We start from the raw sequence: 15,727 nt of genomic DNA on the forward strand, positions 1-15,727 counted from the left end.
AAGATACTACTAGGTTTTGCATTTTGGAATGTCGGAACACAACAGCTGGCCATTCCTTAGTCTAAAACTAAAAACACACATTTCTACTATGGCACATTCAATGAAATAAAAAGTTTTCCAAAGACAGATAGACAAATTCCATCAAGAAAATAATACAAAGTTTGTTTGTTTGTATTTTTTTTTTTAGAAAATTACATTACTTTCTTTCTTTGTTTCACATTACAAAATCTTTTTTTCTTTACACAAATCACATTTTATTGCAGGAATATTTCAAGTGCCATCAAATATTTATAGAAGGGTTAAAAAAATAGAAGTCTCTCTAAAGTGGTCCAGACAAGGCTTTGTATAGAATAAATCTTTTTTTCCCCCATCTTCTAGTTTTGATTTAAGTATTTTGAATACATTTTCTTTTCCATTGACACTTAGTAGCCTAGAAGCGGTCCGACGCACACACATCATACACATGCATATCTCTCTCTCTCTCTCACACACACACACACACACACACACACACACACACACACACACTCCTTCCTCACCTGACTCTCAGCCCACCCCCATATGCTCACAGATAACTGGGTATCCACACTATAAAGAACAACCAAACTTAGAAGCAGTGTCTTAAGTCATGTTTTTCTTAAGTTAGAAAGGGTGAATTAGGATGCTGAAGACTTTAAAAAAAAATCCATAGCTTTAATACAAATTAAGATGCTGAACACTTTTTAAAAAATCCATAGCTTTAACACAGTTTGCAAACTGTCCAAAAAGCACTTTCATCTGTACTTTTGTTTGCATTGTGACCAAGGCCAGGTTTTTCACAATATAATAACCATTTGGACACCAGTGGAACAGAAGGTATTCAGGCTTTGTACAAAAGCCTTATTTGCCTTATGTAAAACAATTGTATAAAGGCATTATAGCAGCGGGGCTGACACTGATGTGGTTCCAATCCTTAAGACTATTGGAGATTGAAATTTAGGAAACTTTAATTATAAGAACTATTAAGGATAATTGTTCTGATATCACCCAAGTATTTTATAGGTTACATAGGTGTTTTTATAATAATGAAGAAAGGAAAATGCAAAGTTTTTCATATCCTTTTCTGAGCTCCATATTTTCTTTTAAACTGAATTTATTGTTTAACATCAGATCCCAACTTCGATCCAAATAGTAGTCAGTTGTTTTCTTGTTTCATGGAGCATGTCTCTGTCTACTATTCCATTCTACTATGTCAATCAGTGGACTTGGCTCTTAAGCTCCACCCCTGCTTTTCTTTCAGAAACACCTGGGAAGAAGCATCATCTTACCTATCTTGGTTTACCATAAAAGCAATGTCACATGGCATGGCTATTACTGAGGTTAGAGCATGAGTTTGTTTGTTTGTAGCTACATGCAGAATCCTTTCTGGGAAAAGGAATTTCTTTTAAGTTCAACATTATGTTCTCTCTCACCCTTAGAGAAATTTAATTAGCTTTTATTATTTCACAAATCGACACTGGAATTAGGTTTAGTTGCTCTTTAATGCGCTAGCACCTGAGGCTGGTCATATTCAGAAAGCTTTGGTTAAAAAGAAGTTAATATACTTTAATAAAACCATCCCCAAATTTAGTGAATCTGAATGACAACAAAACAAAACCAAAACCAAAAAAAACAAAAAAACAAAACTCAAACAAGAACAAAACACCATTTCCCCTCAAAGGAGAAATAATAGAAAAAAAAAAATGGATGAATAAATAACTGAACTAAGCTTGGTACTCTTTTCAGAGTATAAATACTATTGATCTTTAAAGGAACTATGCTTACTTAAATTAAAGATTTGATTTAACCCTTCTTGCCCCAATATAAATACTATATGCTGACAGCATCTCTCTATAAACACATAAAATTTTACATGCCTGTAAGAAATTTAAAGGAATATTACTCTTATCTTCTATTTATGGTTAAACTCTTACTATGTTTTTGAAAAAAAAGTTGGATGTTATTTAGGCTTCATACACACATCTGTGTGAATCATACCTTCCCCTTTTCCAAGTCCCTCAGGAAACAAGTCAGAAAAGTCAGTGGAGTTAGAAACAGAGTGAAGTGCTCTGGGAAGCCCATGCTGGTAACCCAGCATGACGTGAAGAGCTGCAGTTCCTGTAGAAGATTCCACAGGGACCCCAATGGCAGAGGAGACTATTTCTTAGACATAAAGGGCTGTGTGGAAACTCCTACCTTAACACCCATCGGAGATGTTCCCTTTTCTGTACAAAATGGTCTTTGACCAGTAGTTTGAATCCCACCCCTAGTGCGACTAAACTCATCGTCTAAATGCCTACATTCCCAAAAGGTCACTTGTTTTTAAAATATGCACACCTGGTTATCAGGCTGTTCTTTTCCCCTTCCCCTACTAGGGATTATTTAAAAAAAAAAACAAAAACAAAACCCATGAAATTAAACAAAATAAACTCAGTATTTCTCACCTGAACACACAAGCCAAATAATCTTCTAAATATTTAATAAAATAAATTACAGTCCACAGTTTCCTAGTGAAGATAAATACAAGAGTAAATGTTTGCAGCTAGCATCAACTTCACTTTAAAGGCTTAAAGTATTTAATATTTAAATAAGAGAAACTGGTTCAACGTTGTATGCTTCCCTCACCCTCCTATCCATCATTTTTCAAATATGAAGAGCAACATATAGCATCTATTGACAACAAATCTAGAATCAGTTCACTTTGAGATAAACTCACAGGGTTCCTAGATTATACCAAGAACATTTAAACATTCACAGAGTAAATGCTTCATGTCATGGGGGAGTGTGCGTTTGCTCGAGATATAATCTTTGGGTCCTTCTTATAATAAAAGCTAGATTCCAATAAATATTCTGGTTATTGATTCGTTCTCAAAGCATAAGAATTCCAAGTTGAGACCGAGTCCGTATTTAACTACTGAATTGTGTAAAATGAGCTTCCCCTCCCTTGCCTCCGTGAGGTGGCATTTTAAAAAGCTTTAAAAACAAAGCAAAACAAAAAAAGAGCCTGATGGTATACGTCCACCGCGCCAATCAATCATTCAACTTTGTATGAAGCATAAACACATCTATCCTTAAACTTACCAAAAAGCAAAGTATAATTTAGGGAGAGTTCCGTTTCTAATTCCAAATTCACATGTTTAAAAAAAAAAAAAAATCCAACGTGGTGATTTCTAGATATGACCAGCCAGTCTATTAAAAGTAATTTTGTAAACAGCAGCATAAATACCTCCCGACGTACCTTCCAAGCCTTCTCAGTTAAACTTGTGTTTCTGGTGCACATGCGACACGACAGTGAACACGCTAGCATTTAATTTAAAGAAAAAGGTGCAAAATGAAAGTGCCTTATCAATTCAACAGGAAAAGCTACACCAGTAACTACATTTTATATTACTTAAAACAATATATAAACAATATCTCTTTTAGCTATATATAGTCTTCATGCCCATTTACCCTGTAATATATTATAATGCTATTGTTGCTACTGCTATGGACCCTTTTCATGCCATCCTGCGGACTGGCAATAATCGGTGAAAAAATAAAAACTTCCTTCATGAAACAAAGAGCCAGTTGTGCAAAGTAATGCCGCAACCTCCGCTATGCACACCAGTCACCGATTATTGCTGGACTCTCTGTTGTTACTGACAGATTGCTGACTCTGTAGAAAGTCTGTGGGCAGTGAGCTACAAGAAAAGGAAATCCTCCGACTTTAGTACCCTCCTTCTGTTGTAAACAGAGGTCAACGATCAAGAAGTCAAGACAGAAAAAGGGTCCATATCTGTAGGCATAATGGAAATCATATGCATGAGAAAAACAAGTTCAACTTTTATTTGTTTTCATTGTTTCCCCTCCTTTGCCTGACCCCGATCACCAAAAGATGTGCAGTGTGTGGCGCTCCAGGTCTGTGCAGGGCCATATAAAGTGTCTCGGTTAATTTTTTTTGTTTGTTTTTCATGTTTGTACTTCAGACATTCTAGAGGTGCTTAGGTGATAACATTTACCCATCAATTTGCATTGCTGGCTCAAATTCTGAAGTGAACAACTCCTTGTATAATGGAGGAAAATGAAGTCGCACAATGTCTGGGTATATTGCTTTAAATGCCATTAGCTTTTCTGTATGTCGTCCACATAAGGCTCTTAATGTAGACACCTTGCATATTAACTGTAAGTGGAAGAAAGGACACACTGTCAGGCAAGAACAGGCATGAGCATCAAAGATCAGGGAATCTGAATGATCTTTATGACATTGTTCATAATGGTGAAACACCCTTAAAGCAACTTAAACATCTCGTAGCAGAGGATTGGTAAAAATAAATGATGGCTGGGCGCGGTGGCTCACGCCTGTAATTCTAGCATTTTTGGAGGCTGAGGCAGGTGGATTGCCTGAGCTCAGGAGTTCGAGACCAGTCTGGGCAACACGGCAAAACTCCGTCTCTACTGAAAAAAAAAGTTAGCCAGGCATGGCAGTGTGTGCCTGTAATCCCAGCTACTCGGGAGGCTGAGGCAGGAGAATTGCTAGAACCCGGGAGGTGGAAGTTTCAGTGAGCCAAGATCGCGCCACTGCACTCCAGCTTGGGTGACAGAGTGAGACTCTGTCTCTTAAAAAAATAAATAAATAAATGATGATATAGTCATGTCATAGAATGCCAAGTATACATTAAATATGATTTTCAAGATGAATATTTTAATAACTAGAAAAGATGTTCATAAGCAAAAGTTGGCACAGCTTGTCAGCGGGAGACTCATACAGAATCCAAGGCTCTTGACTTCTCCTCCTACTCCAAGATGCCTTCTCTCTACTTCCTGGAACCCTGCCCTCTACCACTGTGCAAAAAGAAGCTGTCTGGTGATAGAGAAGCGGGTGAGGGGCAGTGGTGGGTGGGTAGCGAGGGCACTGCAACCGGAGATGATGGCATACTCTACACATTTTATGCAGAACTGGCACTAGTCAACTCCGATAACTACAAGTTTCTTTTCGATAAGAAGTTTTGCCTGTAATAAAGCGATGCTGGCTCTGAGCAAAATAATAGAGTCAGAAGACCTGGATGAAGGTCCCAGCATTGACCATTTACCAGCTGAGGGTAATGACACAAATTGTAAAATTACTTTTAGATTCCACAGCACCTCACACAGGCAAACTGCCTATTATTTTAACCCAGAATAACCTTCTCTAAGAAATGTTTTCACCAGATCTTGTCTACATGTTAAGTGCTGTTTATAATCAGAGATCATAATGGTACCCTTGCATTTGGGCAAAAAGATGGAGAAGAGAGTGAAGCTCCTGACAGGGCTCTTCCCTTCCACTTCTCATTCCTGCCCCATTGCCTCATTTAACAGGTGCAAAATCAAAAGCAAAACAGCAATTAACCCCCAGTTACCCCTTTCTGATCTAACATAACTATAAAGGAGAAAAAAAAAACAAGCAAACAAATAAACAAACAAGAAAACGAAACCAAAAACCTCTCACATCATCTCACACAATAAAATACATAAAATAAGAAAGAACAGGGCTGATTTTTCTAAGACCAAATACATACTGCTAGCAGTGGCACTGATGGATATTAGCACATTTAAAAAATTGGCATTACAATCATATTTTATTGTGAAAGATAATGATAGGTAAAAATGAAACTTTATGCTTTGAATACAGAGTAGTGATGGGAAATTGACAAAAATGCAAAAATCATTTACTGTTGATGATTAATGAATTTAATGGAAGTGGAACTAATATTAGTATATATGGTCATTCTGATTAAGTCTTTTAGTCCTTTATAACTTCTTTCTAAATTCAAAGATTATAGGCTGGGCACAGTGGTTCACTCCTATAATTTCAGCTCAATGGGAGGTGGAGGAGGGAAGACCGCTTGAGGCCAGGAGTTCGAGACCAGCCTGGGCAACATAGCGAGCTACCCATCTCTACAAAAAATAATAAATAAATTAGCCAAGTGTGGTAGCACATATGCCTGTAGTCTCAACTACTCAGGAGACTGAGACAGGAGGATCTTTTGAGCCCAGAAGTTCAGGGTTGCATAGAGCTATGATTGTGCCACTTCACTCCTGCCTGGGAGACAGAGTGAGACCCTATCTAAAAAATAAATAAATTCAAAGATAAGTTTTCTAATTTATGTCAGTGCAGAATATTAACTCTGCTTTATGCCCAACTTTGATGGAAGAGAATTTCTAGAATGTAACATTTTTCCTACATTGCCTTATTGTTGCAGGATACTTTGTAATCAATGATAATAAGTATAATTTAGACTGAATAATGAGTTTTGGCTCAACAGAATTTTACTGAAATGGAAATTTATTTCTTTTTAGTAGCCTGTTGCTTTCTGATACTTTTGGGAATTGGTCGTATGACTTACATGACCATACTGGCAGCATGATTTGTGCCAAGGGATAGTTCAGGCCATGCCAACCAGAAGCCTTCGGCACTCACCTTTGTTAGTATTCCATCTTCTCGGTGATTCTTCTGTAGGACGTGTTGAAGAGCTAGCTGAATTTTCTGTTGCAGTTTTTCAATTTTTACCTTTTCTTGCAGCCATGAGCGATCTAAACATAAAAAAAAGATACTCTTTAGCATTCCTCCAACATGGTGTCAAGATCCCCCTTCTCCGGATGCTTTTGATACAGATAATTATATCACAATGAATATTTAGAGACTCAGAGGTCAGTTTCACTCCTCTTTCAAAATTTCTCCTAATGGAGTGAAAAGTGATCTAAGGAAGTTACAAAACAGGGTGTTAAACCTTTCCATTTTACCAATACATAAAGGAAGGATCCTTCCCTTCCAAAGGATAAACAATTAAATATGAGGCCATACTCATATGAATGCAAATGAAACCATCATGGCCCCTCGGGATGTTCTAGTAATTATACTTTGGAATGAAATATTCATTATCAATCCTGCTAGCTTTTCTGAAAAATACGAAAGTTTTCTAGTAATCTTTGTCAACTAAAATTGTCGATAGAATTCCAAGTGACAGGCCGGGCACGGTGGCTCTCGCCTGTAATCCCAGCACTTTGGGAGGCCGAAATGGGTGGATCACAAGGTCAGGAGATCGAGACCATCCTGGCTAACACGGTGAAACCCCATCTCTACTGAAAATACAAAACAGCCTGGCATGGTGGCGGGCGCCTGTAGTCCCAGCTACACGGGAGGCTGAAGCGTAAGAATGGTATGAACCCGGGAGGCGGAGCTTGCAGTGAGTGGAGATCATGCCACTGCACTCCAGCCTGGGTGACAGAGCAAGACTCCGTCTCAAAAAAAAAAAAAAAAAAAAAAAAAAGAATTCCAAGTGACTTAAGGGTGGTTAATTTAGTATACAGTTTTTATGTGTAAGTCTTCCAAATAGAAGGTAGTAACTTAGCAAAGTGATGATCTCCAAACATGCAGTACTGGTTGAAAACACAGATTAAATTCAGATAGTCTAGTGGATGGCATCTAAATGGATTTTAACGAAAAATAGGATGTCTTAAAAATCACGTTATCCTGGAGACTGGTGTTAAGAAAGGCAACCCTATTCTACCACAGCATTTCTCTTGGTATCAGGAGGTTAATTCTGGACTAGATTTTATTCAATTCTCATTTCTTTACATTTTATCTGAAAGGCATGAGGTTTTCTTAAAAGAATATATATTTGTGTTGGGGGGTGGAGAAGAGAGGGTGTTATTTGAAGACTTAAAATCCAATTTAATAAGGGTGGAGACCTCTCTTAGTAGCTCCCAAATATTTTACAGCTATTAAACGTATGGACCTTGTAAAAATTCTTTATCTTAGACAATTCTAAAACCATTTTTATTTGGTTATCTTACCTGCTGACATCAGTACGAACGCAGAAAATAATGCAATTTCATCTTCAGTCAGGTGCATAGAACATAAACTCTTTCCAAATTCAAACACAAAGCTAATAAAGTCTTCACAACCTGCCAGAATGAAAATAAAGACAGTTTAGAAGTTTGGTTATTGTCTTAGGAGAAAAACCTAGGTCTTAGGTTTTCCTAAGGTTCTCCTAAGACCCATAGGAGGTCTTAGGAGAAAAACCTTTGGAAGATGAAGAAAGATCTAGTGGTTGAAGATCAGAAGGAATAGTAGTAGCATTTCTACAGTTTAATAGTTTAAAATCTTAAAAGAAAAATCTGTTTAGTTATCACCACCACTGCCACCACTTCCATCATATCACCACCACTGCCACCACTTCCATCACATCACCATTACCACCATCATCCTCATTCAAAATAATGAGACTGAACTTTTGTTGTGTGATTACTATGGCAAGTATTGCTCTATGATATTTCTTTGGGTTTCTTCTTATTTTACGACAGCTCTATGAAGGAGGGATTATTATTATCCCAATTTTAGAGGTGAGGAAACTGAGACTTGGAAAGTAATGCACCTATGGTCACACAGGTAGAAAGTACAACCTAAGAAGCAAAGCTAGGCTGCCTGATTTCAGAGCCTACACTTTTAACCTATAGAGTCTAATAGTCACATTCTAACTGATATGTTAAATTAACTCGTTTTCGTTTTCAACTCTATTTCATCTGAAACATTCTTAAAAATGTTAACAAATGACACATTCTGATGGTAAAACTATTACAATTATTTACCAACCTGAAAACACAGAATGTGAAAGTCCCCTAAAATAATAATCCATTTTCCAAAAGACTGGTTAAGTTTGGTGTCTATTCCTTCAGATTTGCATATTTTACATACAAATGTATATATTTAAATGACAATGTGCTACATGACAGTTCATTATATATCTCTTCTGTCATGTAACTTTTTAAAAAATCACTCATTTTAGATATTTATCCATTCTTCTTAATAACTATATTCATTTTATTTAAATTATAGAAATCCAAAATTTATTATTATTAATTATTTTGAGACACAGTCTCACTTTGTCACCCAGGCTGGGGTGCAGTGGCACGATCTCGGCTCACTTAAACTTAACTCCACCTGCCAGTTTCAAGTGATTCTCCTGCCTCAGCCTCCTGAGTAGCTGGGACTACAGGCGTGCACCACCATGCCCAGCTAATTTTTGTATTTTTAGTAGAGATAGGGCTTTGCCATGTTGGCCAGGCTGGTCTCAAACTCCTAACCTTAGGTGATCTGCCTGCCTTGGCCTTCCAAAGTGCTGGGATTACAGGCATGAGTCACCATGCCTGGCCCTAAATTATTTATTTATAAATTATATGTCATGGTTTCACTTAGCTATAACTTTCTTTGATATCTGCATGTCAGTCTCATTGATGGTTACTGTTTGAGGGGGATGGAAGGGCAAAGCTTCTGCCCTTTGCTTAATTTTATGTATCAACTCACATCCTAAAGGTTATCTGAATACTGTATCACCAGCAAATCTGGTTTCTTAAAATCTGGAAGGGGGCCAGGTGTGGTGGCTGAAGCCTGTAATCCCAGCACTTTGGGAGGCCGAGACGGGCAGATCATGAGGTCAGGAGATCGAGACGATCCTGGCTAACATGGTGAAACCCCATCTCTACTAAAAAATACAAAAAAAAAAAAACTAGCCGGGCGAGGTGGCGGGCACCTGTAGTCCCAGCTACTCAGGAGGCTGGGGCAGGAGAATGGTGTGAACCCAGGAGGCGGAGCTTGTGGTGAGCTGAGATCTGGCCACTGCACTCCAGCCTGGGCGACAGAGCAAGACTCCATCTCAAAAAAAAAAAAAAAAAACATCTAGAAGGGAACTGGAAGGACACATAATATAAATCCCTTTGATTACCAACTAGATAAAATGAAACTCTAGATCTTTACATGTAATGTAGATAAAAAATTTTTGACCTATGTGACTTTTTTTTTTGAGACGGAGTTTTCCTGTGTTGCCCAGGCTGGAGTGCAGTGGCGCAATCTCGGCTCACTGCAAGCTCCACCTCCTGGGTTCACACCGTTCTCCTGCTTCAGCCCCCCAAGTAGCTGGGACTACAGGCACCCACCACTACGCCCGGCTAATTTTTTGTATTTTTAGTAGAGATGGGGTTTCACCGTGGTCTCGATCTCCTGACCTCGTGATCTGCCTGCCTCAGCCTCCCAAAGTGCTGGCATTACAGGCGTGAGCCACCGTGCCAGGCCGAGCTATCTGACTTTTCTACAGTGACTAATTAGAAAGTAAAATAGGTATAAAATCCCTTAATTTTTGTTTCTGAATAACCAGTTTTCATTTTGTCCAAGCAGAGCTTTCACTCAACCCACATCTTTTTCTATAGCCCCGATTTGAAGAAAAGGCACCTTGATACCCCTTACCTAAGGATTTGAAGATGTCGGGGCTGGCATACTTCCCATCAAAGTACACTGTGTTGTTCTGAGAGTCAAAGGCACGGCACATTCTGATAAACACCACCTCTAGAGAACCTAAGCAGAGGCAGAAATGGTTCAGGTCATTTGGGTCATTCGATGTTAGTGACTTTATTTCTAAGGTGCTCATGTAGAGACTCCTTCTGAGACAGCATGGTGGGTGTCGTGTGCAGTTTAGCTAGCGGGTTCTCAGTCACATCAGCTGTCTATCCAAAAAGACAGAGTTTTCTATGTAATTAAAGACTGTTGTGCTGAAGCTAAGGCCTGTTTAACTGAAGTGAGGGTTGATTTATAAATTACTTCCTTAGCACTCTTCTACCTCGCAATGCAGAGTCTCAGAGTTGCTAGGAAAACATTTATTCACATGTACTAAAACAAGAACCAAAAACAAATATATCTTTCTGAATTCTACTTCCTTCTTCCTAACATCATAAACTCGGAGGACTTGGAGTGTAGAAACAAAACACAGGTGATGGGAAAATTTGGGAATGCAGGTGACCTTCAAATCAATCTTTTTATCCAGAAGAGAAGCGAAGTGGGGGGGGGGGGGGAATGTTTCCTTTCAAAAGAACTCCATTTCTGCTAAGAAAACCTGAGCTATTATCATTGGAGAAAACTGTTCCCGACACCTTCCTTACCAAGCATTTCTTTAATAAGCGGATGAAAGCAGGTTAGGAAGAGATCTCAAAATTCACTTGCAAAGCACATACCTGCTTTTAGAAGCACAATTTGATCATTTTGACACAGTTCCATAAATCCATCAATGCGTTTGGCAAACTCCACCACATACTGTATAGCTTCTGTAATTTTGATGGCACACAATTGCCACATCACCTCTCGCTGCTGTTAAAGAGGGAAACACATTAACATCCTCCAGGGAGATGTTAGGTTTTGTAGCAGAAGTTGAAGAGTTATGAAAGCAAAGCATGCCACTGCTTTAGCCCTGGGCCATGAAGAGTGGTAAAGTAGGATCTTCTTTTTTTTTTTTTTTTTTTGAGATGGAGTCTTGCTCTGTCACCCAGGCTGGAGTGCAGTGAAGTGATCTCAGCTCACTGCAACCTCTGCCTCCTGGGTTCAAGTGATTCTCCTGCCTCAGCCTCCTGAGTAGCTGGGATTAGAGGCACATGCCACCACACCCAGCTAATTTCTATATTTTTAATAGAGACAGAGTTTCACCATGTTGGCCAGGCTGGTCTTGAACTCCTGACCTCAAGTGATCTGTCTGCCTGGACCTCCCAAAGTGCTGGGATTATAGGCATGAGCCACCGCATCCAGCCTGGATCTTCTTTTAAGTAATTATTTTGCCTTGGGAAATTTAATATCACTTTACTTGGGGAAAGGGAGAAAAGAAGGAATCAACTGAATTTATTGTGCACCTACTATGAGCTAGGCACGGCACATTCTGATGAATACCACCTCTAGAGAAGCTTTATGACATCCTTGTCTTAATTCACTTTCATAAGAATATTTTTTTGGCTGGGCACACAACAAAACAAAACTGGCTGTCTCAAAACAAAACAAAACAAAAAACTAGTGGATATGGGAACTAGGATTCAAATCCAAGCATCTCTGACTCTAAAATCCCATTTCATATACTTTGTTGCTTCTTACTATTTTCTTGCTTCTCCTTTGTAGCTTTGGCTGTTGGCATTACCTGCTACCTCAAAGGCAAACAAAGTGATGTGTTGCTATTCCCCAACATGTCCTGTTAAATTCCTTTTATATTCGCACTCTCCAATTCAGTTACAGAATGATCTGGATCTGTTTTGTTGCCAACTTGTTTTCCTAATCTTAGTTTCAGACTGTTTCCACCGATATGATGGGGTGGAAGAAACACTGAATTAGGAGCCAGGAGTCAAGGTCTGCTCTTGATGTTTCACTCTCCAGACATGCCAACGGATGTTAGTTTTCCTCAAATGTAAAATGGATTCACCTAGATAATCCTGTTGATCTGGGTGTTTTATAGAAAAAGGCAAGTAGGCCGGGCGCGGTGGCTCAAGCCTGTAATCCCAGCACTTTGGGAGGCCGAGACGGGCGGATCACAAGGTCAGGAGATCGAGACCATCCTGGCTAACACGGTGAAACCCCGTCTCTACTAAAAAATACAAAAAAGTAGCCAGGCGCGGTGGCGGGCGCCTGTAGTCCCAGCTACTCGGGAGGCTGAGGCAGGAGAATGGTGTGAACCTGGGAGGCGGAGCTTGCAGTGAGCTGAGATCCGACCACTGCACTCCAGCCTGGGCGACAGAGCAAGACTCCGCCTCAAAAAAAAAAAAAAGAAAAAGTCAAGTAGGGCACTATTTGTCAGCCTCATATTGCTAGGTTCAGACTGGAGTTACCATCATAGCTTCTGAACTTTTTTTGTATATACTCCCTAATACAACTTCCAGAAACATGAGGCTGAGATTATTTTACATGAACTTCCAGACCTTAAAATCTTTGATTGGGATATTGAGACAAATCTCAATTCATTTGGGCTTTTAGAAGCTGCTTAATCTATTCTCCTGTTGACAAATGGAAGGAGGTATGTGTATACCTAGAAAGCACAATAGAAATTATTTGCTGTTGCTGAAATTTTGCATGCAGGCATCTGCAAAGCTTCAAGTACATTAGCAGCTTTGGAAAAAAGATATTTAAACAGTAACCTGATACCTGATGAAAGACACTCATTCTTTGGTCTGTGGGAACTCTTGACCAAATTTCCTATACCAAACCCTCCCCAATATTGCCTCAATCCTAGGAGGAAAAATTCCTCAGATCATACCTTGTTTTGATAATTCTCAATTTCTTCCTGCAAAAAGGTCTGCCACGTTATCTGCTGGAGCTCTTCTCTCAAGTATTGGCAGGTTTCCAGATGAGATTTAGATATATTCTGTGCAAGGTGTTCTAAGGAGAAAACAGGAGATCACAAACATGAAAAGCCAAGTTCTTTGAATAACGTGATTTAATATTTGCTTTAAAAAATAACAAGTAGAAAACAATGTCTGTGTGGGTTTTGACTGTCTTTACACATTTAAACAAGTAATTTGGAACTGTTTTGTATTTGGGAACATGAAGGAGGATAGGGACTTTGCAAAGCCGACATTTGAAGATATGACTTGGTGACTTCAAAGACCCTCCTGACTTTGCCCTTGTTCTGTGTCTTTATACTAACGTCTAGGAATGATAAAATACTGACCTAGATAGACATAGGAAATTATTAACCTGGTGTTTCTTCTTGGCATTTTTATGAAGACACATCTGCCACATAACATTGACCTTGGAAGGATTATTCTTATTCTTGAAAAACTAGAAAAAAGGCCAGGCACGGTGGCTCAAGCCTGTAATCCCAGCACTTTGGGAGGCCGAGGCGGGTGGATCACGAGGTCAGGAGATCGAGACCATCCTGGCGAACACGGTGAAACCCCGTCTCTACTAAAAAATACAAAAAACTAGCTGGGCAAGGTGGCGGGCGCCTGTAGTTCCAGCTACTCGGGAGGCTGAGGCAGGAGAATGGCGTGAACCTGGGAGGTGGAGCTTGCAGTGAGCTGAGATCTGGCCACTGCACTCCAGCCTGGGTGACAGAGCGAGACTCCGTCTCAAAAAAAAAAAAAAAAAGAAAAGAAAAACTAGAAAATGATATTCTTTTATGGTGACAACTAGGTATTTATTTAGTTTTTCCTGCAAATTGCAGAACAAGCATTACTGAGAGCCTACCATGTGGCTATGCATAGTGTAGTTGTGAAGTCATAGACTCTGGAGCTAGACCATTTGAGTCTGTATCTCAGCTCTGCTACTTACTAGCTATGCGATCTTGGGTACGTTATTTAACCTCTTTGTGCTTGGGTTCCTCATTTGTAAAATGAGGGAAATGGTACCTATTTCACAGGGCTGCTATGAGAATTAAAAGAGTTGAGCCCTTAGAATGGGGAAGATTACTTAGAATGTGCTACAGAATATTAGTTATTATTATACTTGAGCTTAAGGAGTTTGAAGATATTAAAGACCTAGAGGCCAAAGAAGTTTTCTCTAGGAACTTGTAATCTGGTAAACACATATGAACACACTGGAAGGACAATTCAACACATTAGATAATAAGGTATAAAGTTGAATCACCCAGAAGAAGAGAAAGAAAAAAGTAATTGAAGCTGTCAGAAAAGGAAGAGATTGGCTGGGTGTGGTGGCTCACACCTGTAATCCCAGCACTTTGGGAGGCTGAGGTGGGCAGACCACTGAGGTCAGGAGTTCAAGACCAGCCTGGCCAACATGTATCTATTAAAAATACAAAGGCATGGTGGTGGCCGCCGTGATCCCAGCTACGTGGGAGGCTGAGGCATGAGATCAAGAGTTTGAGACCAGCCTGGCCAACGTGGTGAAACCCTGTCTCTACTGAAAATACAAAAATTAGCTGGGTGTGGTGGCGGGCACTTGTAATCCCAGCTACTTGGGAGGCTGAAGCAGGAGAATCACTTGAACCTGAAAGCCGGACATTGCAGCAAGGCAGGATCGCACCACTGCACTCCAGCCCGGACAACAGAGCAAGAGTCCATCTTAAAAAAAATAAAAAAAAGAAAAAGAAAATTGTATCTGGGGAAATGGAACAAGCAGTTTTGTGCTTGGTGGATTGCAGCACAGAGAAGCTCAGGCAGGACGACCACATGGAAGGCTGCTGGAATCTAGATGCCAGGAACTAACAATTTGGAGTAGCTTGGTAATAATTGTTCTGGAAGGGAAGGATGATTAAAGAAGTATTTTTTTAAAAAAGAATTGAGAAAATCCCATGAATATAAAACCATATCAAAAAATGATCCCTCTCCCTAAGGTTTTGACCATAGAATAGGCAAGCCATTTTAAAAGAATGGTGCTGAATGCAAACTTGGCAACACTAGGGAGAGTATCTATTTGTTTGGAAATTTGTTACTGCTTTTGTCAAACAGAAGCAGACTTGTTTGTGTGAAAACAGAGCAGGTTCACCTAAATGGAGCTGGAAACCAGAATCTCCTTAGAGACACTGAAACATAATAAACCTGAACGGCCCTTCTTGGAAACACAGACACTAAAACAGCATGAATAAATAACATAAACACACACACACACACACACACACACACACACACACACACACACACACACACAAATAAAAGAACAAATGTAAAGGAAAGAATGAGAAACTGAGAGAGGGAGAAGCCAGGAAATTATGTGTCTTAGAATCAATGACGCTTGAGAAGAGGTGAGTAAAGACAAAAATAATGGGGAGTAAGAAACAAGAAAATACATAAATAAGGTAGTGAACTACCTCTTTTGGAAAGAACTCTCACTATATAAGATCGTTTCTAGAATGTAAACCAATTTTTGCCAATAAAAAAATGATGAAGATGAAGAGTCTTCACGGGGAAGCAGGGGGGAATGCTGTGGAGTGAAGGA

At 39.4% G+C, this 15,727-nt stretch overlaps 1 protein-coding gene and 1 long non-coding RNA gene across 2 annotated transcripts in view; one reads left to right on the forward strand and one right to left on the reverse strand.

Moving 5' to 3' along the window:
- Nucleotides 1–1,625, forward strand: part of LOC108523793 (uncharacterized) — a 7,091-nt gene extending 5,466 nt beyond the window's left edge. Inside the window, exon 2 of the long non-coding RNA XR_001883894.1 lies at nt 14–1,625. This is a non-coding gene — a long non-coding RNA (uncharacterized LOC108523793). The remainder of the gene's footprint in view (nt 1–13) is intronic.
- A 2,191-nt stretch (nt 1,626–3,816) lies between these two features.
- The window catches only part of RORA (RAR related orphan receptor A), a 98,686-nt gene continuing 86,775 nt past the window's right edge, over nt 3,817–15,727 (reverse strand). Inside the window, exons 5-10 of the mRNA XM_017864561.1 lie at nt 13,089–13,210; nt 11,038–11,170; nt 10,277–10,384; nt 7,831–7,941; nt 6,455–6,567; nt 3,817–4,177 (exon numbers count right to left, since the gene is read on the reverse strand). Of these exons, the coding sequence (XP_017720050.1) occupies nt 4,013–4,177; nt 6,455–6,567; nt 7,831–7,941; nt 10,277–10,384; nt 11,038–11,170; nt 13,089–13,210 (752 nt within the window). The 3' untranslated portion in view covers nt 3,817–4,012. The remainder of the gene's footprint in view (nt 4,178–6,454; nt 6,568–7,830; nt 7,942–10,276; nt 10,385–11,037; nt 11,171–13,088; nt 13,211–15,727) is intronic.

This window comes from Rhinopithecus bieti, unplaced genomic scaffold (genome assembly GCF_001698545.2).
Source record: "Rhinopithecus bieti isolate Rb0 unplaced genomic scaffold, ASM169854v2 scaffold_2723, whole genome shotgun sequence".
Taxonomy (NCBI): Eukaryota; Metazoa; Chordata; class Mammalia; order Primates; family Cercopithecidae; genus Rhinopithecus; species Rhinopithecus bieti.